The 26,836-nt window shown below is 36.9% G+C and overlaps 1 protein-coding gene across 1 annotated transcript in view; it reads right to left on the bottom strand.

Annotated features, from left to right (window-relative positions):
• LOC111049267 (7-methylguanosine phosphate-specific 5'-nucleotidase) overlaps positions 1–18,194 on the bottom strand; it is a 28,347-nt gene extending 10,153 nt beyond the window's left edge. The window contains exons 1-3 of the mRNA XM_039420085.1: positions 18,186–18,194; positions 8,985–9,138; positions 2,193–2,415 (exon numbers count right to left, since the gene is read on the bottom strand). Coding sequence (XP_039276019.1) covers positions 2,193–2,415; positions 8,985–9,138; positions 18,186–18,194 — 386 coding nt within the window. The remainder of the gene's footprint in view (positions 1–2,192; positions 2,416–8,984; positions 9,139–18,185) is intronic.
• Between the last annotated feature and the right edge of the window lie 8,642 nt (positions 18,195–26,836).

The raw sequence follows: 26,836 nt of genomic DNA, 5'->3' as shown, positions 1-26,836 counted from the left end.
TAATATGGACATTTGAATTATTATATTTAAGAGGTTGAAAAAGACGAACTTCAAACCCTTAAAACCCATCCTTAGAGTTGAAATATCGCCAAAATATTTCTTAGTGGGCACCTAGGACCTTGCTATCCATCCAGTAGTTTTTCAGAAATGGTGATCAGTGAGTGAGTAAGTCAGTGAGTCAGATAAGAATTTCATAAGTATACATTTCATATATAAATGTTCTAGCCAATTCAAATAGTGAACTCGATACTTCATGCTTGTCTGGTCTGGAAAAGTCGAGGGGCTTTAAAGGAACTTGTTTTTCGGGACAAAGTTTCGCGTATTTCGTCACATATCTTGAAAATTACTATAGCTACAGGTCTGAAAACGGTTTTATTCAATTTTTCAGTTAACTTTAGATAAAGTACGCTAAATTGTACATCTTAATAATTAACATCCAACAAATACCCGTAGGGGTTCGTTTCAGCAGGGGAACTGAAATTCATACGAAATCTTCAACCCTGTACAACTTGGTAACCAATCAATTAACCTATGTTAATTGGAACTTATTTCTTCTTTTAATGTGTAGTGAGGAATTACGCCCTGACTTATGGGCACCATTTATCAGAACACTCTGTATGTAAAATAGTAATCACAGTTATATTCGCCAAAATAACGGTGAGCGAGGCAAGAATCGAAAACCACCAAATAAAGAGAAAAAACGCTATATTTAGAATTGATAACTTGTATGAAAAGCAAGGTTCCTTGACAGTATCGGGGTGTTGACTGCAATCAAGTCACCAGATACAGAAACAGAAAAGAATTTCTCGATACGTGTTTAAACAGTTTTTGATGCTCATTATAAGAAACAAGATACTATAGTTTGCGATATCATAACTCTCACATCTTCAAATGATCGAGAATAAAAAAGCACTGTTTGAAATTGGAGAGTTTCGCGAAGTTCAAAACCGTAAAAAAACCTGTTGAACGTTTATATGAAATATATATTTTAACAATTATTAATTTGTATTAATTTTTACTGTCTACTGAATTTGAGAATTGAGCTCATCGGAAGATACTGGATTGGTCAAGAACAACCCAATTGAAAATTGAACAAAGAAAATATGCAAGTGAAATGTTTGAATGTCAAAGCCTAATTTTATAATAGGAATGATTATCACAAATACCACTGTACTTTACTTATAATAGGAGAGAATTGATTTGTATTTTGAAAAGTAAACAAAATACAATAATTATGTAAACTTAGAAATTTATAGATTGTAAATCATAATTTGAAGTTTCAAACACAAGCACTGTATGGCTCAATATTGCAGAAATCTGGTGTGGCGCACTCACACACCTTCCTTGCCATTATTAAAATTTATCATCTGACGCTAGTGTTCACGCGCATCTCAAGTCTATTATTCCAAGATCTGAGCCAGCTGGTGACAGGACAATAACGCTGGAGACACACGAGGTCTGCTATCTCTTCATAGTGAATGATTCAATAGAATCAACAGTTGCCAACCGTTTGCAATTGAATAATCACTTTTTCTCGAATTCCGAGCTTATTTTCAATTTTAGGTGAAAATGTTACTGAATATTAACTGTAGAGATTTTCATACTCAATCTTTTCCACTTGAAATTTTTTGTTTAAATTGTATCTGAAGCCTGATGATTGGGAATCTAAAATAGAAATTTGCATGGATGGGACGGAGCTCCTGGAATTTTTACAGATATGGGACTTGTAGAGCAGTTGGTAGAGCTTATCAATGACTATATTAGGTATGAATTTGATCAAAATCGTTGAAGCCGTTTTTGAGAAAATCGCGAAAAAGCCTGTTTTTGACAACATTTTCGCCATTTTAGCCGCCATATTGAATTGCATTTGATCGAAATTGTTCGTGACGGATCCTTATAGTGTAAGGACCTTAAGTTCCGAATTTTACGTTATTCCGTTGATTGGGAGATGAGATATCGTGTACACAGAGGCACATACACTCATACACACACACATACAGACCAATACCCAAAAACCACTTTTTTGGACTCAGGGATCTTGAAACGTATGGAAATTTGGAAATTGGGGTGCCTTAATTTTTTCGGAAAGCAATACTTTCCTTACCTATGGTAATAGGGCAAGGAAAGTAAAAATGTAACAAATTACGAAAAATAAGAATTTATGCCTGAATGTGAACAATATACATACCAACCTGAAAGGCATATTAGCTGCTCGAACAGCTGCTTCAAAGTTTGCATAATCCAACACCAGTCCTTTCAAGCATTGTTCAGAAGCCATCCACCATTCAACCATTAGAGGTATTTTCTCTTGCACAGAAAATTTTGGGTCAAATTCAATTGGAAGATATTTTTTTACTAACTTCGCAGTCTCAATTTTAACACTTTCGGGGAAATTGGGGTGGTGTTCCAGGATACCTGAAAATGGAAATTGAATGGTGCAGAAAGTACCGTGAAATACTCAGTTGATAAATCCAATTTCTTTATCTCAAGCATGCTATGCAAATATGAAGTAGTAAAGTTCTGTGATATAATTGTTGTGATCAATCTCTAGATTAACAAAACATCAGATGGCATACAATGCATACTTATTGCTATAGTACGACAGGAGGTAATCCTGTATTGTATTTAAACATCACTGTAATATATTGTTTTTATACTGAACTAGCAGGTAACCCATGCTCTGCACCGGGAAAATTTTGTAATAAAATTGTTGTAGAATGCAATCTCCTTATGTCCAGGAAAAATAGAATAACTATTTATTATTTTATCAAAATTTCGTAGATAATCTTCATCTCAGCAGCAAAAAAGTGAGTTTGATTGGTATTGAACCCGCCGCAACCCTCATTCATGAATCGAGCGTGTTACCAATCAAAACTGTTTGGTTGGGCAGGCTTTTACTGTTGCATAAGCTTTGAATCATGAATTGAATAACTGTGTATAATCAAATTTAATTGATTGATGAAACTGAGACTATATCCATCCTTGGTAAATTCAGAATCTTTATGTATAATTCTAATCAGTAAATCAGTTTCTTAGTTCATAAGTGATAATGCGTCAATCGTGTATTACCTATCCCGTACATGTATAAGAAGATTCCTTCCTTTATTAATAATAATAATAAGATTACAAAATAAAAACATGAATTCTTCGAAATTTGGCAGAAGTAGATTGCTTTTCAACATAATATATTGCCATAAATATTGTTTCGAAAGATCGTTTCTCAGTATAAACGTGTCGAGATAGAGGTGCCACAATGTAACACAAATACATTACAGGCATCCGCATGATGAGCAGGCCGCGGTGGTTCACAGCGTGGTTTATCAAGAGACCTCACGTGACCGCTTTTGAGTTTGTGTTTTGAGCGGTCTATCGCGCGCTGTTTTCCAGCGATTAGTCGATTCAAAGCGAAATATTTATATCTTGGAAAATTTTGCCATTACTAGCACTTAAGCTCTAAACCTAAGGCAGCAGTGCAGGATCGTTTCACGCAGCTTGTTGGTGTTGTCATTTGAGATAGAGGTTTTAGCGGGAAGTGTTTGTTTCATCTGCTAACGAAGTGTTTCGACTGTTAACGATTGCCGGAAGATGCTGTTTTTTTACGTTATTATTCATAATAAAGAAATTCTGATTGCAGATTTGTTCTCAGCGACCCCACGTTTAACCAGAAGACTCAGAATGTCAACAATTTTTAAAAATAATTAGAATCATCATGAAAAGTCATTAAGTTAGTACGCTTGTGCACTATGTTTCCGGAAACTTTTTTCCTTTGACGCTTTTAATAGTTTATAAAATAGAATCATAGTACCCTTTAAAATTAATAAAATATTAAAAAACAAGAATACAAATTGTAATGTAACAATAATTACATTGTTCTTGTTTTTTAATATTTTATTAATTTTAAAGGGTACTACGATTCTATTTTATAAATACAAGAAAGTAGCCCTGAATTCATACAGTTTAAAAGTTATTCAACTCGCATACTATCAATAATAATTTCAGAATTGGTGAACCATTATTCATAGAGTTGAATTCAATAGACAATTGATTATTATTCCGAAGTTCAACAAACATCGATTCATATTTATAACATAATATGATATATAAGTATGATAATTGTTCAAAACTACGAAATAATCTCCATGCAATCATGTTCTCTAAATATTTTACTTCAGAGATGAAAATTTTTGATATCGTGATTCAAAAATCGATTTTTATTCAGTAATCTCCATCCCTGACCAGCACTTGCTGAATAGATTGCGTCAAAAATGTAAAACTCAACAACAACAACAACTAAGATCAAGTTGGGTCAGTCATAGATCTCAAGAAACATTGAATTGCCTATTCATCCAGGGAGTAGAGTGCCAGACTCACAAGCTACTCATGAACTGCCCTCTTGAAGATTTTCTCCTCCTGCTCACGGAAATACACCGGCATCCTGTTGTAAATCTCAAGTGATAGGGAAGCTATTGTGTGATCGAGTAATTCTGGCTTGGGGCAAATTTATTGATATTATTCCTCCTCATTGTGTTGTGGCTGTGTACATGTACTCTTTGCTGAATGTATGTTGGCCTCTTCTCAACAGTAACAGCGAACTAAACAGATACTGACTATAGACTGTCATAATCTTCAGTCTCCTAAAGATTGGCGCATAGTGTTCCAGCCGATGTGACTCTTGACAGTCTATTGCAGATCATGTCATCAACATCCTGCTGCCATGTCAATTTGGCATCCATCATGAATCCAAGCAGCTTCTCACTGCAATCCCCAAGATTGGTGGATTCCGCCTCCGAGTGCAGAGTAGATTTTGTGTCTTCCTCTCGTTCAATGCAAGTTTGTTCACCCGTAACCAATCACTGGCAACCTCCAAGTTGGACAGCCCTATTTATTGCCACGTCAACATCCTCATCCCTGGCAACTAGGATTGTGTCATCTGCAAATAGTAGAACACTACCATCCAGCCCAAGGACGTTGATAGAGATGAGGAAGAGGAGAGGTCCCAGGTTAGAACATAGAACCCTGAGGCACGCCACAGCATACATCACGAGCATCCGACACAACACCACCAATTGACACCACATCTTTACAATGAGCCAGGATAATCCTTCAGCAACCCGAGAGCCACCCCTTGAACTCCATAACTCTCAAGTTTCTCTAACAATTCAGTGAGAGACACAATCAAAGGCTTTGGTCAGGTCATACAGGGTTACTGCCTCTGAGTGTTTATCCTCTATTGCTGCCAGCATAGAATCCACCAAGCTACGAACAGCATCTGTGGTAGAACGTCCCCATCGAAATCCAAACTGATGAGGTTTGTCTATTTTATATGCGACCCCTATTAAATCAACTTTGGCGTTGAGTCGGTATTTGAATTATACATTTTTGATTTTTTTTCCAATATTAAAAGTTTTTAGAATCTTTTTATCCATATCACCATGAGCATACAAGAATGACGTCTTCGAAGAGGCTAATACTTTATTGAAGTGTGATCTTCCAATAATCAAGTATGGATACTATGCATATTAGCATATTTATGTCAGTGACCATCCAATTATGATCAATGGTATTAATATTTTATATTTGTCCACAACTGAAATTGCAGAAACAATAATGTATACATTGATACATTATGTTCATGGAAAACTGAGCTCATAGAACTTTGATAACAAAAGCAGATATAAAGCTGCGTACACATATACGCGCCACCAACCCGCACCGTGCACGCTCCGCCCTCGTACCGCTCTCGTTCCTCCATCGTACCGCAGTCGCTCCGCCCCCGCTCTGCAGTCACACCCATCATGAACGTTACGGAAGATGTTAGCTCTTCTCGCGTTCCCCGGTCGATCCACTCTTGCTCCCCGGTCGATCATCAATCGCTCTGCTGCAGTGACGTTCGGTTGCGGAGCAGAGCGAAAGTCTGTACGCACCTAAATATTTCACAATACTATGAAAACAAGCATTCCAATTACCCTGTCTCACATTTCAGATCAATGTAATGCCGGATCTGAGCCAAGTTTGCTCAAACCTCTGTTCACACGACACCAACTTTAACACAAACCTGTATTATAAACTAAACCATTTATATAAATTCTATACGAAGTCTTTGAAGTGTTTATAAAGTTGAGATGAATAGTAACTCAAGCCTCCTCCTCCACGACCTCATCCTCCACCCCTCCTCGTACTCCTCCTCCTCCTTCCCCACCTACTCCTCCACCTCCTCATCTACTCCTCCTTCTCCACCACCTACTCCTCCTCCTCCTCTTCGTCCTCCACCTTCTCCTTCTCCTCCTCCACCTCCTCATCCTCACTCTACTCTTCCTTCTCCTCCTCCACCTCCTCTTCCTCCTCCACCTACTCCTCCTTCACCTCCTCATCCTTTCCTCCTCCAACTACTCCTCCTCCTCTTCGTCCTCCACCTTCTCCTTCTCCTCCTCCTCTACCTACTCCTTCTCCTCTACCACCAATTCCTTCACCTCCCCATCCTCTCCTCCTCCACCACCTACTCCTCCACCTCCTCATCCTCACTCTACTCTTCCTCCTCATCCTCACTCTACTCTTCCTTCTCCTCCTCCACCTACTCCTCCTTCACCTCCTCATCCTTTCCTCCTCCAACTACTCCTCCTCCTCCTCACCCTACTCCTCCTCCTCTTCCTCCTCCACCTACTCCTCCTCCTCCTCTTCCTCCTCCACCTACTCCTCCTTCACCTCCTCATCCTTTCCTCCTCCAACTACTCCTCCTCCTCCACGACCTCATCCTCCACCCCTCCTCGTACTCCTCCTCCTCCTCTTCCTCCTCCAACTACTCCTCCTCCTCCTCTTCCTCCTCTACCTACTCCTCCTTCACCTCCTCATCATCACCCTATTCCTCCTCCTTCTCCTCAATAATAATAATAATAATCAAGAATACTGCTTATCAAGTGAAGAGTGAATAACTACATCCATTACATTACTATAGAGTAAATAAGATAATAATTATTATCCATTAAAAAATCTTCCTTGTTTTTGAGTATTTTTGAGAATTGACCTCGCACATGTTTAATTTGAGGGTGCTGAGTCCGAATCTGAAATCGCGAATTCTCTATCTTCATTTTGAAGCGATTTTTGATGGATAGATGAGACATAATCGATTCCTAGAAAAATTGACGCAAACCTGGCTGAGATTGATCGAAGAAAGCACAAACCTTCGAACCTCAGAAATTTACACCGATCTCCAGTCTACACGACGCAAACCTAGCAGGTTTGCGCTAATATCGTTGTCGTGTAGACCGGGCATAACTAACACATACTATTATTGCCTCATTAGATGATTATAAAAACAGATTAGAAACAGATTTACAGGATAAATATAACTACTACTTTCTAATCTTTAATAATATTCTCAATACTAAACTTCATAATCTTCGAGTTTGTGGAACTGCTAAAATTATGTTTAGTTTTCATTCCATTGAAGCGGGCTAATGGCTCAGTAGGAGTTATACGTACAGAGAACTTCAAATGAATTGGATTATTTTAATTTGATCTGAATATAAATTAGATTATTCTATTGTTAGAATTAATCTGATTCTAACAAAATCAGATTATTGTGCTATTATTAATTAGATACTTTACACATTGATGATTTTGTCGACTTACAATGAATAACGAATTTGTAATATTGGAAATGGAACAATTATTATTTTACACATGAGTTTAAGGAGCATAGAACAAGTTGAAGAGTTCTCTTGTTATTCATTTAGAGCAAAAATAGGGAAACATAAACATAAAAAGGAAACACGAAATAGATAACATAGAATACAAAACAATCATAAGAAAACTGGCGATGATGAAAAATTAATGAGACCGCCATTCCAATGTTCTATCGTTCCTGCCGCTTGAATTAGCCTGTCTATGGGATCAAACTGATTAGCCAACTAAACAGAAGTTTGGTCTGTGCGCTGGGCGGTGCCAAGCCGACGATGTCTGGGTGGAAGTGGAAGGGCAAGCTGGCATATAACACCGGTGCCAAGCCGACGATGTCTGGGTGGAAGTGGAAGGGCAAGCTGGCATATAACACCAGTGCCAAGCCAACGATGTCTGGGTGGAAGTGGAAGGGCAAGCTGGCAGAGCCTGGCTGGAGGGATCAAATAACTGACTGGATTGATCTTTCGTCTGTCCGCTAGGCGGAACTACGCCTACCATTGCTGGGTGGAAGACGTTACTGCGGCCACTCGCATTCCCACCAACGCTGCTATTATTTGCTATCTCAGCGCTTACTCTGAGTCAGACAAGCATCCAGCCTGCACTGCGGAGCTAGGTTGAGGGGCGAGAGGCGTTTTTTCAGACGATTGGATGATACGCCAGCCTAATTATCCAATCGGAGAGCTTCCTGTCATGTCGTGCTGTGCCGACTCGTCTGAGAAAACGACTCGTTTGTCTTGATTCTTGGACTGGTCGTTTTGGCTCAAGCAAAGATGATACGAACAGGCGTGTAGATAGTATAATAATTATAGTCTTGAAGGTTAACTAACGGAGTATACACACACATATGATATCCATTTTTATCTATAAAGGACAACCATTATCAACTCAGATTACTGCATCATTAGCATTCAAGATTTATGATCAGAAAATATCTAGACTTTAAGCTATATCTGAGGTGATACTTATAACAGATTACTTTTGATTGATATAGTACTACAGTAAATGAATTGATTACAACACTATATGAATAATTTGAAATACGTTTGATAAATTAGGAAGTAGATTTCAAGAACATAACATACGGTTTCTGGCCTTCTATATTGAGTTTTGACAGTATTGTCTTTACTGTAGTATACAAGTATACTGTAGAACCATCTTATTTCCATTATAAATTAATTTTATTTTCAGAAGAAAAAGATCACATAAAATTGATTATTTTAATTACTTTAGAACCTCCAAACAAATGTTAGTGATAATGCATCATTACGGTTATATAATTTGAAATATTTTTGTTGATAAATAGTTACCAAAAGATGTTTCGGAACTACGCTTGGTTAGAGTTCTGTCAAAATCCGTGATAAATTGAAGATTATCCTTCCCTCCTGAAACGAGCTGCTTTATTTTATTGATGACACTATCCTTGTCATTACAACGAACGTTGGGACTGTCAAGAACAGAAAACTAAAACAAACAAAATAATATCTTAGTTTTGAAAAAGGATTATTTGAATTGTATTGCAGAGGCAAGTATTTTTTAAAATAAGTAAGGGAAAAGTTGAAGCATTCAAGTGCCAACAAGAAGAATTTGAAGCAAGTTGAGACCACAAGTTAACATGATTGAATATATTATTGTACACAGAGAAATTGTTTAAATTTAAAAATATCATACAGAACGAAAAAATACAATTTTTGCGAAACATGAAAATTGAAACAGAAATGATAGAATTCATGGTCTTATACTATTGAGGCAAATTAAAATGTTCACAATACTGGAAACGAAATTATTAGCGAACGCCAATATCCATCCATAATTCATATGCATTTATTGCCAGAAACGTGGAGGTCATAATAATTGATCAATTAAAATTGAATGAGGCTTGTTGTCATGGTGTATTCCTCACTTTTCTTCAACCTTATATGGAACAGATTGAAGAATACTGATGAGCAGAGGGAATGATTCCGGCAGATTTTATCATTTTGTAGAATAGATACTATTTCCAGGCTGCACGCACGTCTTTCGATTTTGACCGTAATGAAAGAAATGATGATTGAATGACATAGTAAATAATGAGAGAAGTGTGTTTATTCAGAGGTTATTCACGATTAAATTTGATTGACGAACGTGGTGATTGATTGATTGATTGATTGAGTACTTTATTTATGTAGATTACAATATATACTGGCTTATACACTTATATACAATAGCTTACAATACAGCAAAATTATAGATGAATTTACATAATATAGACTAGGAAAATAACTATAGAACTGTATATGATATGAAAAAGCAATTTGTAATATAATAACTATAGATAATAATCATATTGTTATGCATCTACATAAATTGGCGGAGCTTTGGACATATCAATGTCCATTCTTTGGGAAGAATAATAAAATAATAAAAATATCCTCCCCACTAACTCTCTACCAAAACGTTAATTTCGTTATTTAAACTATTTATTAATGGAAATATTGTAAAAGTTTTAATCAATATGAATATTGAAGAGAAAAAAAAAACAGAAAATTGATAAAGTAAAATAATTATATAGGTAGATAAGATCAAATAATTGATTAAAATGAAGTAGGCTGAAAGTAGATCAGGGTTATCAAATTTCAGTAATATACAGCAGTATGCAGTGGATAATTGAAATAACATGAGTTTATATATATATATATATATATATATATATATATATATATATATATATATACAATTCGTTCTATAACATGGTTTAAAGGTTTATATTGGTGGAATGGGTGAGGGATGGTTGTCATGTGATCGCTCTAGGGCCGGACAGTTTCAGTCATTTGCTCCAAAATATGTTTTTTTAAAGTCAGGTTGAAGCTCGCTCGGCTCTCGATAGACCTGATAGAAACAGGAAGTGTATTCCATGCACGACAGGCACTGACTAAGAAGGATTTTGTGAAAATAGTAGTTCGATGATTGGGTATCCTTAAAGTACTTTCTCCGGTTCTAGTATGTGAAGCATCTATCCTCCTACCTTCAGAGACAAATTTGAAATCATCTTTAAAATAGTTCGGATTACCGTATTTCAAGATATCTCTAACAAGCTTGACTATTCGAAAAAGCCTCTGATCGGGAAGCTTCGATGTTGAACTAGCAATGTGGGCTGGGGTGATATGATCATGGCGTTGGAGAGAGTAGACGAAACGTAGACAATAATTTTGGCAACGCTGTAGTTTATCATTCAGAGTGACTTGCATATCGTTAAGAACAGAATTACAATACATTAAATGTGGGAAGATGAGAGATTGAACCAATAATAATTTAATGTTTCTAGGGAGGATATCGTGCATTTTCTTCAATGCATGCATGGCTGAGAATACCTTTTTACAAGTTTTGTTCACTTGTTCTGACCAGTCAAGAGTATTATTCATAATAATGCCTAAATTTTTAACTGAGCTACAGTAAGGAATGTCATTACCGTCTACACTAATTTTGTGAATCGATTCAAGGTCAATATTGTTTATAAGATTAGAATATCCAATCATAATGGGTTGTGTTTTGATGGGATTAAGCTTAAGGCTATTTTTCTTTGTCCATTCCACTATCGAATTGATATCCTGATTCATTATTCCAACTGTTTCATTAATTTTTGTTATGGGACAGCTTAAATAGATTTGAAGGTCGTCTGCATAAGTATGGAAACTGGAGAATTTGATAATGGAAGAAAGGTCATTAGCATACAAAGTGAAGAGGAGAGGGCCTAAAATTGAACCTTGTAGTACTCCATGCATAACGTTTTTCCAAGTTGACTTTTTGTCACCGACAGATACACATTGTTTCCTACCTAATAGATAGGATTTAAACCAAACTAACGAGTTGCGACTGAAACCAAGAATAGCCAACTTATTCAGAAGGACTGTATGATCAACAGTATCGAATGCTTTAGAAAAATCAAATAGGGTGAGGATGGTGCATTTTCTTTGGTCCATAGCTAACCTTATATCATCAGTGACACGAAGCAGAGCTGTCTCAGTTGAATGGAATTTTCTAAAGCCTGATTGAAAGTTATGAAGCTTACTATTGTTGTCTAGAAATTTTACAACTTGAGCATGAATGAGTCTTTCTAGCACTTTGGACAATGCAGGTAAAATACTGATTGGTCTAAAATCCTCAACTTTATTGGGTGATGGAACTTTATTTAGAGGGCGAACCAGAGCAAACTTCCAGTTTTCAGGGAAAATGCCTTCTTCAAGTGACTTGTTGAAAATGTATGTAATGGTTGGTAAAACAGCAAATAACAACCATTACATACATTTTCAACAAGGTGATGGATACACTCAGAGAGGAACAATTCAGTTAGCCTACGTTTCTTTCGGCCTTATACTTGATTTTAAAAGTCATTTCACTGATATTCACGAGACTCATCCATTTTTGCCTGGTCACAGTTTAATTTGTAACATTACATTTCTAAATATGGAGCTACTACTAGCAGGAACCCGTGCTTCGCAAGGATCTATTTTCAAACTTGATAATCTGAAAACTTGACGTAATGAAATTTTGAAGAATCGAAAATAGGCCTATAACCATCCTTGGTTAATTAAGAATCTAGCCTATATGCAAAATTTCAAGTTAATTAGTCCAGTAGTTCAGGCGTGATGGTGCGTCAAACATAATTTTCCTATCCCGTACGTGTATAAGCCAACTCTTTATTTTATTATAGAGATGGTTAACGACTGCAAGAGATAGGAGTGTGGAACAGAATATTTGTGAAACTATGATAGCGCCAGAAGTGTCTCAAACACAATAATACGTACCACATGAACTTTATGAAAGTGATTTGAAAAAAAAATGTTAAAACACCGGAACTGAAAGTTGTCAACTTCATCATTCTACCTCCATTTAGAGAGGCTTTTGTTTGAGCCGAATGAAATATTCTATCTTCTATATATATAATATAAACGGGATACACACGACACGGATAGATTAAAAACACTCAAAAACTTACATTTAAACGAGAATTTTCGGGAGCTGGGCCCCCTTTGTCAATCAACCAGGAAGTGAAGTGAAGACCACTTCTGTCTATATTTATATTATAAAACTTTAAAGTGTTTTCTGTTAAGTGCTATATATATATATATAAATGAATGTATGTTTGTGTTTTTGTTCCCTATGACTTGAAAAATACTTGACATAACGGCATGAAACTTTGGGAATATGTTGTATGAATATTGGGGATGGTTTCTAACCAGAAATTTTAATAGGGTGGCTAATAATGATTATTTATTAATCCATTTTACAGACCTATGTTTTCGATTTTGTCGGCCTAGCGGCTATCGAAAAACGGAAAAATGATCATGATTCAAGATCATATTGAGATAATATGATTTAGCATCTAAAGTTACCAGCTGTAATAAACACGTCACCCTATGATAAATTGTGTAGGCTACTGGTATTACAACGGTAGTTTGGAGTTGAAGTGTAGTTGATTGGTACCAGCTGTAGATAATGGTTCCTCAGAAGACCTATACAAATAATTATCACTCCCCTATCATTGAGTAACCGGAAAATGTTGGAAAAAATTATTCACCTCATGGAAGAGAGTTGTTCATATTGCATTTATTAATGGCAGAATAATTTACAATTTTTTTTAATCTAGCTTAGCTTATATTCATCCTAAAATGGAAGATGGAAAGAATATGTAATTCTGTGTGATTCATCGTACATCGCATATTTCCTGGACCATCTATTGACAATCAACAACTATGAAAACATTGAATTCATTTTTGAAACACTGATTTATCCTATCTATTTTTTTTAATTCAACACTTTACTGTTAGATATTACTTCCAATTGATTGAGAAGAATATGTTTTGGGAATAATGAATTCTGCATGACTAAGCACTTAGGAAGTCTTTATTCAGATGTAAATGAAAATATTGATTGTCAGATAAATTTCATGATTCACCAAATAAAGTAAATACATGAGATACATTGACTTTTTGGCGGTACGAAGTTCGCCAGGTAAGCTAGTTGTAAATAAAGCTTTATTATTAATAGTCAACGCTGAAAAAACACAGGCTCAATCACCAGGAATACTATAAATTCTATGAAGGACTAGTAAGCCATTAATTTTCAGTAGTTCAATCACTTCCATTATGGACACTGGATACATTAAGGACAGTCAATACGTATGAAATTTATTAACTACAAAATAAAAAACTTTGATTGAAGTGACCCCGACTACTACAATATGAATAACCATTTAGATCAAATATAAGAAATTACTCACATCTCTCATCAACTCGTACTTTTTGTTCACAAAATATTAACACAAAAATATAAGTTATATTGAATGAGCTCACGGCTAGTACTCAAGTTTGTCTTTTTCTGGCCGTGCTATAAATAAATGTAGGTTTATGTTTGACATCTTGTTTTTGTAATCTTGTTGTCTAACTATTAAGTGATTTTTGTTTGCAATAAAATTTGAATTTGAAGAAAGAATTATCAACAAACTCCTAACCAAAGAAAATCTCTGTGCTCTGTTCTAATCGGAATGTATGAGACTCCATATACAGCTGATAGAAGGCGCAAACCGATCTGGCCAAGCATACAACAATGGAACAAACACGTGGCAAGCACGCGCTTTCGAACCACGGAAATTCAAATTCGATCAGCTAATTGATAAAATTATTTTAAGATTTCCAATGATTACAACATATGTTAGAATATCATGTGTCAATTATATCAGTTCCATATGGCATTCACCTTACCATGTTCATAACCTTACTAAATAGGATCCTTTTTCATCCTTTGAAACCCTTAGAGGCAAAATATCTCAAAATCCGTTCTTAGTGCGCGTCTAGCATGTTTGAAGAATATTTGTGCAGAGTTTTAAGTCTGTAGGCCAATTAGTTTGAGCTGTAGTGTGATTTTACATGGAAATTTTCAAAAAATGCTCTCTCCTGGACTCCTCTCTGCTCCTGGTCGGATTTTTTCTGCATAGATCTGATTTTTTTTCGTAGCTGAACAAAAAAGTTCCTCGTGACTTTGCTGTGCAATGAGCGGTTAAAAAGTATAAAATTTTTGGGGGGCCCCAGCTCCCTCAGGGGGGCAAATTTCTGAAAACTCTTTCTTAGTGGATGTTTTGAAGCTATCATAAACAATTGTGCAAAATTTCAAGTTTGTAGGCTCAGTAGTTTGGGCTGTGGTGTGATTTCAGTCTGTCGGGGCTTAGCCTTTTATAGATATAGAGAAGAAGAGAAGAGAAGAGAAGATTTGGTGTAATGTAGTGAAAATCATGATTTCCCTATGAATCTTTTATTTGCAAAACCCAAAATCTAAATTTTCAGGAACCGTACAAATAATTGTAAAGTGCTATTAATTCCAAAATCAAAGTTTTCAGGAAACCTGAAAAACAATTTTAAAGCACTATTAATTCGATGGGCAAGTTATTCCTTCAAAGGCACACCTGAGTGGGAAATGGCTGAGAAGACGAAGATGATCAATTTTTACTTTCCTTGCCCTAAAGATAAATGATTTCTGTCATTCATTTTATTCAATCTATGTAGAGTTCTATGAGTAATATCATGATAGCTTAATGCTATTTTCAAAAAAAAGTATCTAGGTTTGAAAATAGCCGACTTCTAAAATAATAATGTCTGGGGCCTGATAGCTGAAATAAACAGAAAACTTCCTAGCATGGTGATTAATTTTTAATTTGCAAGAAGAATAAAGATGTCATCATTGGTTTAACCTTCTTCCTCACCAATATAACTTTTTCAGATTCAAAGCGATGAGTAAATAACATAATTTTATCAATATGAAGGTAATTTCTCTTCAACCTCCTGTAAAAGAATGAGCTATAGTGCGAGGGTAAACGATCATTGTTTCGAAATTTATGAGTGAAATTTTGATCCTTCAGGTGTCCTTAAGCACCAAGTCTCTCCACTAAGAAATACTAAAATAAAGTGCATCTAAAGGATGATTCTCATAGAACATGATAATATGAATTTATATCAATGTGCGAAATCTAAATGTGAGGAAAATGAAGTTAGTGATATAATAGAAGCTAAAAATGGGGTGTTTTTCTAAATAAAAGGAGCATTGTTATCAGGTGTACCTGGAAATCTATTATAAGCGGTAAAGCGCTCTACCTGGTCACAGGTTGTAGAGCACAGAATTACGCTCAGAGGGAATTTGAATTCAAAGGAGGATAGTCTGATGATATTATTGATTAAAAACTGAAATTCATTTAAATTTATTTTTTCTTGAAATTTTACTCATTGTAGAAAAAAATGTGACTCAGTAGAGATAGAGAGCGCTCCGAATGATGTAATTTTATTCAAAATTTTATAATCTTAAAAAAGAGAATTTGGTGGAAATAGATGAACACTGGAAAATGAACCGAAAGTACGAGGTTTATGGCCATCCTGTATCTAGCAAAAGGGAGTTTTGAATGCAAAAATTGGTTCCCGACTACTCTTATGTATTTAAATACATTATTATTTATTTATTATATTATTAATTCATAAAATGAATAGTACAAAACGTTAAGATAAGATTACTAGACTAACCGAGGGCAGCGAATAGCTGACAAGTGTCAGGAAATCAAGATGGACGCGTCTGAACAGCAGCAAACTTCTTGTGGTGTGTGTAAAAGTTTCGTAAAAGATTATGATAACACGATTTTGTGTGATGGAATGCGTAATCACTGGTTTCATATAGGATGTGTGAATTTACCCATTACTGTTTATGGTAAAATAGAAGAACTTCATGACGGATTTGTTTGGTACTGTGCTGGTTGCAAGGTCAAGGTTGCTTCCTTACCGAAAAAAACATGCCTGTGCAAACGAGAAAAATGAAGTGAATAGTAAAACTAAGTTAAATGAAAGTATTGAAAACGTGAATCTCAGCTTAATTCTTGACGAGCTCGAACAATTAACTATGTAGCTTTAAATAGTAGGCTAGAATCTGTTGAAAATAAAAGTGATTTGTGTAAGCATGTAGATTTAGCCTGTAGCGACAAAGTTCACTTAAGTGCTGATGATTCAGTAAGTGAAAAAAAAATATTTTTCTAAGCATGCATGATTCACCTCAGGATAAAAGGCAAGCCAAACAAGTTGAACTGTACAGCAGTGTAGTTAAAACTGTAAATTCAAATAAATCAGTGAAAGAACCAAGAATTCTTGAAAATAAAAAGTCTAGATCAATAAGCACAGCAAATCAAAAAGTGAATAGGACTAAGACTAAATCAACGTATCAATTAAGTACTACAAAATCTAAATTTATTACAGATAGCTCTAAGGCAGTGCATAACTTAACCACCGTAGGCAGAAAATATTTTCTGTTTGGACCAAATACTAAGGACTCTGATGTTAAGGAATTTATGAATGACAAAATACCAGCAGATTATGACGTTGAAAGGTTGTCATCTAAATTCCCAGATGAGTACTCATCATTTAAAATAGGAGTTCCATCCCAGATACTGAGCGAGGTGTATTCGGCTGACTTTTGGCCTAGCAATGTTTTTGTTTCCAAATTCTTCAATCGAGTACAAAAACAGACTAAAATGAAAACTCTTGATTCAAGTTATTTAAACTCAAATGGTCAGAGTCCGAGAGATCAACCAAGACTCACTCTGACAAATGTATCACTGGTGAAAAACTAAAGACAATTTTTGTAAATGTTCAGTGTCTTAGAACAAAAATTAACTTGGTCTCACTTTTTGTTCATAACATGTGTCCTGACATACTGTGCATTAGTGAACATCATCTAAAAATTCAAGAACAGGAATACTTCAATGTAATAGAAAATTTAAAATTTGCTACTGCATTTTTTCGCATAACTCACAGGAATGGAGGAACTGCAATATACCTGAGAGAGAATTTAAGTTTTGATCGTCTGGATCTGAGTACCTTCAGTGCTGAGCTAGATATTGAACTTGCAGGAGTAAAGATTGATAAGTATTCTGTTATTATCGTCTCAGTCTATCGCTCTCCAAATGGTAATATTGAACATTTTTCAATGCTATTGACAAATGTCTTTCAAGTTTGAGTAATTAACTTGTCTATTGTACTTGGTGGTGATGTGAATATCCAGTTAAATGTCAATGACAGTATTTATCACACATTTAGGTGCATACTCCAAAGTCATGGAATGTACATCACAAATCATGCGCCCACTCGAGGAAATAATTGCTTGGATACTGTTGCTACTTCTCTTGACACTTGGAGCTATAATGTAGTTGTTCAGGACCCTTTGATTGTCGATCACGAAGCAGTGGTGATAGATGTTTGGCGGAGCGTGATGAGTGACACCCCTCCATACCTTGCTCTGGCACAATCATTATAAAAAATCAGTGAGAAAAATCGATCCTGATAAGTTTTCACTATTGAAGATGGCATTAGCCAATGTGAACTGGACAACGATACTTCCTGGCTGTACGGATAACCCAGAAGAGTTATTTGATACGTTTTTCAAAAAAATTCACAAAAGTATTTGAGAACATTTTTCCTTCAAGACCACTGAAGCTACAAAGTTACCAGTCCCATAATAAAAGGAAAAATAAGTCATGGCACACACCTAGACTTCAATTGCTCAAGAATCTAGTCCTGTCACTAAATTATCAGAGCAAGGCTAGCCTCACTGATGAGGATAAAAAGAGATATAATGAGCAATAGCTCAGGGCAAAACAAATATATAGACAAGAAGTAGACCTAGCTGAACGGGAGGCCAACATTAGTACAATTAACCAAGCCACTAATAAGTGTATGGCAGCTTGGAACCTGGTCAAGTCTTTCACTGGGTCTGATTGTCAGAAAGTGAGGCCTAAAGTCACTGCCAGTCCCGATGAGTTCAACCATTTTCTCATTGAGCAGGTCGAGAAAATAGTGGAGTCGATTCCAGGAAAAAGTGAAGCAGATGAAGACTTCCATGTGCCAGGAAATCACACCAGTCTTTGATAGGTGGGATCCAGTAACAGCCAGGATATATATGGTTTGTCAGTTGACCTATTGAAAGCTATTATTGAGGAAATTGCTCACTCCTCAGCGTTGTCTTGAACTTTTGCCTAGAGGCAGGATATTTCCCTTCTTCTCTGAAGCTTGCCAGAACTGTACATGTCTTCAAGAATGGAGATCCATCAGACATGGGTAGCTACAGGCCCATCTTGATTATTCCAGCTCTGGCAAAGATTTTTGAGGTGTGCATGAAGAAGCAGCTGGTTCTATACTTTGAAAGAAGAGACCTTTTTACGAACGCCCAGCATGGGTTCAGGCAGGGAAAGTCAACGGTCACTGCGGTATCACAGCTAGTTGCTGAGATCCTCAACTCTTTTGAGGCGGGTGACTCAGTGTCTCTTGCTCTGGCGGACTTGAGCAAGGCTTTTGAGTGTGTTTCACACGATATTCTCCTCAAGAAACTGGCTACTTATGGAGTGCGCGGTTCAGTCCTTGCCACCTTCAGAACCTACCTTTCTGATAGGAGGCAGGTTCTCACCCTTGATGGAGCGAACTTAGGTCCACTACGGGTTTGTCACAGAGCACTTACTCGATACTTGATGTCTTCGTCATTGAGTGCCACAAGGTTAAGTGATTGGTCCTGTTCTGTTCCTTGTAATGGACCATGAATGACCTCGGATTTATGGGCAACATTCTCATGTTTGTTGATGATGCCACTATTTTAGCAAGGGGTAGAGTGCTAGACTTGTCCAAGAGGTTGGCAGCGGATATTTTTCAGCAGGCGAAGCAGTTTTACCAGCAACGAGCTGATGTTTAATGGAAGCAAAACTTAGGAGACAACATGCACTCTTGTTCGGGGGCAGCTTGGCGATCTCACAGAACCACAGAAGTGAAGCTACTGGATTTTACACTGGATGCTAAACTTGGCTGGAATAGCCACATTGATAACATCTGTCTGAAACTAGACAGAGTGATGTACCTACTGAGACGTTTGAAGCCATTAATCTCCAGGAAGCATCTGGTGGAGGTGTATTTTGCAATGCTTCATACCCATATCAACTATGTACTTCAGTTATGGGGACATGCTCCAGGCTGTAAAGATGTACTGCTTCAGCAGAAGAAAGCTCTACGGATCCTGGATTCGGCGGACTACTTGGATCACTGCCGACCCATCTTTATCAAGCTGAGAATACTCACGGTATACAATCAATATATCTGGCTCTCCCTGTTGCACACAAGGGATAATTTCCACTTGCTCACAAGAAGAGAAGACAGACACTCCTACAACACCAGAGGAAAAGCGAAGCGAAAATAGACATCTCTTCCTGCAGGCTGAGTAAGAAGGATTGTTTTCCAATACTAACCCTGAGGATTTACAATGCCTTACCTGACAGTGTGAAGAACTTGGACGACAGGAGCTTCAGAACAAAAATCAAGAACTGGTTAATAGAGTCTCCATTCTATTCAGTGGAGGAATACTTTGAGGCTACTAAAAAAATCAGCTAACGTCGAGTGATAATTAATGTGATGCCTACAGGCAAAAAGTTGAAAAATTTCAAACAGTAAATTTATAATAATTTAAAAAGTAAATAATTATAAAAACTTGTCTTATTGAGGATGCGTGAGTACTGTACAGTGTAGGATAAGTGAAGTAGTGAACGTGTTTTTAGTTTTTCGCTGTGGCTGTTACGGTAACCGTAGCACAGAATATACAGAATGGAAACTTGTAATCTATCGCATATGTAACCAATGCTTTTTACATGACGCCAAAACTAAACACGTCACGTGACCTTGGGAAGTTCCAATCCTGGTCTTCTGATTGACTCGTAGCAGTGAACCAGATCAATTGATCCGGATCATTAAAGTGATCCAAACCTGCCATCAATACTATTACAATGCGGCGCTTCCTAACAAGATGGCGGATTTTAGCGTCAGGGTACTAGCCAAGTTTCCGTACTGTATGTATACTATGACCGTAGCTCAGTTCGCGTTCCGGCCTTAGATCAGTTATAGAATAGACACGCTGAGAAGTTCAGCCTCTGAAGCCAAAAACTACTGCCAAGTCCACCCATCTTGACGTCACAACAGTGACGTCACGCATCGTATGGAAAACTTTCAGATTGTGTCTATTTGAGATTCATGGTGTTTTTAGGTTATTTCTAGCAACGGACAAAAACGATATCGGTTAAGTTATAATGTGTTATGTGATATCGGCTTCAAAGTTATAAAGTTAATTCTTGACAAAGGGAACTTTCCATATCATCCTTCTTCCTTCCCTGCTTTACCTAGCTTTATTGCAAATGAGGAAAATCTGAATGATACTGAACTCAATACGTGTGATGGTTTTAAGGATGTAATAAATAAACGTAATCAGAAAAATTATGCAAAAGCGGTTGGTTCGTCAGCTAAACCGACGAATTTGTTGCAGGATGACAAAGAAACGAGAACTAGGCGCCTAAATATCGACAAGGGACTTCGTAAGGTTGTGATTGGTGCTGGAAGTGACAGTACTATTTTGACTGGGACTAAGAGGGCCTGGTTTCATCTGGGTAAAATACAGAGTGGAACAACTGTTGATGCAGTCAAGGAATTTGTGCAAAACACTTTTGCTGATACAAACTGTGTTGTTGAAAAACTGGAGACAAAGGGTTCAAGTGACAGCTTCAAGATTGGTATTGACTTTGAAAAGAGGTAATCTTTCCTGGATGGTGAACTTTGGCCTCGAAATGTAACAATTGAACGTTTTTTATTCAAGAGAACCTTGGGGCAGCTAATCACATAGCGTCTGATCCAATTAGGAAGTCAAGTACCAGTATAGGCCCTGTGGCATCTGAGATTAATTTCAAAATTCTCTTCAGTATTGTGCAGTGTCTCAACTTGGCGAAGAAACTTGATATTGAATTGGCAATATGTGGGGTTGATTACAAGATATTATGCCTTGTGGAGCACTGGCTATGTGATGATCAACTGAAAATGGTAAATTTTGATGACTATTTACTGGTTAGTTCATTCAGTCGAATCACCCATATACATGGAGGAGTAGCAATCTTTGTATCCAAGGATGTACTTGGCCAAAATAAAGCAAGAAATGTAGATTTGAATATCTATCACCATTGTAAGGAGCTTGATTTTGAGTTTGCTTGTATTACATTGTTGGAGCCCAAGATAATAATTGTAAATGTGTACTGCATAATTCAACAGAGGCTGGCTCAAACAGCACTCTGGTTTGTGGACTGTATCAATATTACATTGAGAACTTTTGGGTTGTCTGGCGTCGGGTAGCAAGTTGAACAATTAAAATGGCCAAGTGCACAATAACATAGGCCTACCTTCATGTCCAAATCCTCCTTGCTTCCAGGATCCCGGGTCCAGATCACGATACGAGACGAGATGACACTTGTAATAAATCAATAGATCACTTTGCAAAAAATCGACATTATGAGAAGTGAGCTGTTCGGTTGGCTGGCAAACGGCAACTGGCGGCGATTATGCTTTGCGCATCACCCCTCAATTGCCCCCTCTACCACACAATGCCAGACAACAGAGCAACATTGATAGCATCCGAACATTCCACCCACCTTGGAAGAACTTACAATAACAAAACAAAAAAAAATATATACAAAAACCACTAATAACGAACCCTACTAGGGAAACTAGGAAAAAAAAGGAAAATATCTTCACTCCTCAGGGGCCCTTGAGGAGACTTATACAAAAGGAGTAGGAGGCCCACGGAAAGGAGAGGATGGGATGAGAAATAATGACTATGTACAACCAATATAGATAAAACCAAGAAACAAAGCAACTTGGGAACCTTTCCCACAAATGTAAAATGAGAAACAAAAACAAACTAACCACTAAAATTATTGAAGTTCCCTTCAATAAGGCCTGATCTTCATCAATAGGGAGGAGACATACCCTATTGACAGCTCTAGTTAGACTTCCCTTTGCAGTCTGTACTTCCACCACTCTCACAACTCCATCCTGTCCAGGGAATGTCTTCATTATTCGGCCAAGCCTCCAGTGTAGAGGGGGTAGGTTACTTTCCTTTAAGAGAACCATACCTTCAATGTTAACATTACTATGTTTTCTGTACCATTTTGTTCGGGTTTGCAAGCTAGATACATACTCCAATTGCCAACATTTCCAGAATGAGGATACAATTCTTTTGAGTAAACTCCATCGATTTCTCAAGTTTACCGATTGAATAATTGATTCCTCTGAGTCTTTACTCTGTGTTGCTAGAGTAATTTTTATTGCTTCCAATTCAATCTGTTTGGAATTCTCATCATCATTACCGTGGGTTTGGTGTGGCCAGCACTCCAGTGGTTTGTCTAACCAATCAGACCCATTCCACCACAGAGAATTACCAATTAATTCATTGAGAAATAGTCCTCGACTAGCACAATCAGCTGGATTACATTCGGTTGACACATATCTGAATTGCTCTGTAGACAGGTGTTCCTGTACTTGACTTACACGATTTGCCACAAACCTAGCCCAACGATGAGGTGAAGACCGAATCCAACTCACTGCCACAGTTGAATAAGTCCAAGCTGCAATATAATCTATGTTTATAATTTTTGAAAGCACTTCTTGAACTCCATGTAATAATCTAGCTACTAGGACAACCACACAAAGCTCCCATTTCTTCACTACCTCCACAGATGCTATATCATCCCAGTCACATCTCGATTGCCATAGATATTGAATTATACTCTTGAAGGTAAGCATGAAAGGTGTCAAATATCCTAATGGATCAAAAATTTGTGCTAAAGTTGATAAAACATTTCGTTTTGTAGCTAGACTGGATGGAACCATCACTCTGTAGAAGAGGTAGTAACCAATTGGATTCGATTGGAAGCCAAGAATTTTAATGGTTTTATCAGACTCAAAAGTGAAATCTTTTGCATCAATAGCGCAATGCTCTGGAGGGAGATTTGATAGAATGGTAGAATGATTGCTGGCCCACTTTAGCAATTCAAATTTCTCTTTGCTTAACAATTCAGTAAGCTGCAGTTGCTTGGTTGCTTCCATTGATGAAACTGATGTAACTATATCATCCATGTAAGTAGAAAACCGTAAGGCTTCAGAAGCCGCAGGGAACATTTTTTCTTCATCTTCAATACACTGATGCGTAGTACAAATGGCAAGAAATGGCAATGATGATACACCATATGACATAGTTGTTAGAGTACTCTTTCATTTCTTCTCCCTTTTCGGATTTTGTCCATTTTATTTCAACATTATCCTGTCTATCATCATCTAACTCTTCCAAATTTCGTTTCTCCCTTTCAAAAACATCTTCTCCAGTTTCCTTTTTCAGTATGGGTCTTCCCATTGGTTTGATTTCATGTGGACTATGAATCACTTTTAACTCTTTCCCTAAATTACCGTTGATCGGTAAATAACTGTTGAAGGCTATACCTTGTTTACCTGGAACTTCTTCTAAATTATTCCCCAATTCTTCATCTCGAATCATGAAAACATTTTCTCCGACATTAGTTTTACCTTCAAGATATCCCGATATCTCCCTCGTATTTGTTTCCTTGGATGGTAATTCTACAATGTATCTACCAGTATTCAAACGATAAACAGTTGATCTGTATATCTCCTCACAAGCCATTTCACTTTCCAATAATTTTTTTGTCCTCGGTGGCTCTTCTACGACCCAAAATCGCTTCACCAACTCTTCTGAGTTAGCATTGGAATACATGCACAGATTGTTTGAGATAGTAGAACTCTCCTCTGATACATTACCCATCAGGCAGTAGCCCCATACAGTTTCTAGGGCAGATGGTGTACCCGCTGGACCAATCACCTTTCTTCCAGTCAGAATGAAAGGGAAATATTCAGCACCCAATAAAATATCAACCTCCTCTGAAAGGAAAAATTCAGAATCTGCTAGCTCCAGTCCTTCAATATGTGCCCAGTACGCATTTCTCATCTGATTTGTAGCTGCTATTTTGTTGACTCCCGACGGGGTAATTTTTAATGAAGGGGAGTTTGGTATTTCAAATTCACAGTTAGTAATTTCATCTGTCACTTCCAGTTTAGTATCAGATAATCCATAGATTGGCAAACTATGTGTTTTCTGTACAGCTAAACCCAGTTTTTTCATGCATCGCCTTGTAATGAATGACTCGGTGCTTGCACTATCTAATAATACTCTGACCTTATGATAATTGCCTTGATTACCTCGAACTCCCAATTTAACAGTTGGTAACAATACTAAGGAGTTATTTACATTCGAAAATACTTTCTTAGCTGAGTCAGTAACAAATGTTTGATGGCTTTGATCAGCGACGTCGTGCACGTCTACCCTGCTCATTTGTTTATTACCGGCCAATGTGTTGGTGTTTTCAACAGGTGGCTGTTTCGGCTCTAAATGGAGGAGCAAATGATGACGCGAATTACAGTGACTGCACGGCTTCCTTCTTCTACAATCTCTAATAAAGTGCCCTGCCAATAAACAGCATATACACAGTTTCCATTCTTTTACACGTTTTAATCTATCAGACGGTTTGAGATTCAAGAACACTTCACAATTTTCCAGTTCATGAGAATTATTTCATTTAATACATTTCAGCTCGCCCGATTTCGATTTAACAATCATAGCTGAAGCCTTGTAATTTCCCATAGTGGGTTTTGATTTCCCAAACTGCTTACGTGAGGAGGCTTGTGATGATGTAGATGATCCCAATAAATCAGTGGATTTAGTAGCCTCTAAAATAACAGCTTCATCATTCAAAAATATTTGGAAGTTTTTCAAATCGGATACTGTTCCATTTCTTAGCAGTCTCTGCCACTTCTCTCTCAATTCTTCAGTCAGTTTTTTACATAAGACAATTAATAATAGAATCGACCAGTCATTAACTGCATGACCAATTGGTTTTAGTGCTGCAATATACTCAGCTAAATGAGTGATGAATTTTCGTAGCGAGTCTGGTTGCTTATTAACTGCTGGCATATCAAAAATTGCTTGCAAGTATGCGTCAGTCAGCTTGTAAGAGTCATTGTAATAATAATTTCCATGCCTCAGCATAATGATCACTTGTCAATGGGACTACAGAAATGACTGACAGTGCATCGCCTCGCAGTACAGACCGAAGATATGTATGTTTTTGCATGTCAGCAATTTGACCATTATTATGAACTGTGGCTTCAAATAAATTTTTAAATTGACTCCAAATTCTCAAATCGCTGTCAAAAGTCATTAAAGGAAGCTTAGGTAGGGCTACTGACGAGATATTTCCAGTTCTAGGTGAAGAAGCTACATTGGAAGAACTAATATTCAAATTTGTTTGAGTGGATGGTAAAGTTTCGAGAATAGCCTTGACATTGAAAAAAACTCATCAAATTGGCTCATCAAATTTTCAAGTTCATTTGTTTCCAATCAAGGATTTTGTTTGTTATAGTAGCTCTGCATCTTATCTATTTTATCATTGAACTCCACCTGGTGGTGATCGATATGCTCACCCATAACTTTCAATAAATTCTTCATTTTTTTATTTTTCGGATCTTTTTTGACAGCTTCGGCAATTTCATTAATCCGTTTTATTTTACAAATTAATGCATCTCTTTGAAATGTCAAATCTTTGATAACACCCATAGTGAGGCGATAACAGTGAGCGCTCATCAAGAGAAAGAGTAAGACAAAGAGCCAAACAAGAATAAGAGGGAAACACGAGAGCAGGCAATGAAGTAGTGTAATGAACAATGGCTAGCTTATCTAATCATACAAGCCAAGCCAGCATTTCAACTTATGCTCAGTAGAAATGATTGGTTACGAGGCTAATAATCCCGTATCGATACTCTTGGAACAAACAATATCTGCTATTAATAACGAAGTAACGACAATAATCAAAGCAAATAACTGCAAGTATCCTTTGAAAAAAGAAACAGTCCCAGTTACTGTTACAGCTAGACAATGTATAAGTCTTTCTCTACTTATCGACACGAACTTGCCAGTCCAGCCTTGTGGCGCCAATGCAACAATCTTATGCAATAAAACTACAACACAATTATTTACGAAAATATTACTTGTTCTACTCAATTTCCAACTTAAATTGAGCCCAAATTTCTTAAGAATACCACAAATAAAGCCTATATTCATCTACGACAACAAAAACAAGCCATATACACAGAAAAACCAAGAATAAAATAGGCATAAAAACTGACAAACCTATTAGATGATATTTCAAACTTATGTCCTATTCAAATTCGATCAACAAATC

Source organism: Nilaparvata lugens, chromosome 2 (assembly GCF_014356525.2).
Source record: "Nilaparvata lugens isolate BPH chromosome 2, ASM1435652v1, whole genome shotgun sequence".
In the NCBI taxonomy this organism is placed as follows: Eukaryota; Metazoa; Arthropoda; class Insecta; order Hemiptera; family Delphacidae; genus Nilaparvata; species Nilaparvata lugens.
The sequence above is the reverse complement of the archived record's forward strand: the minus strand, read 5'-3'. Positions and strand labels throughout refer to the sequence as shown.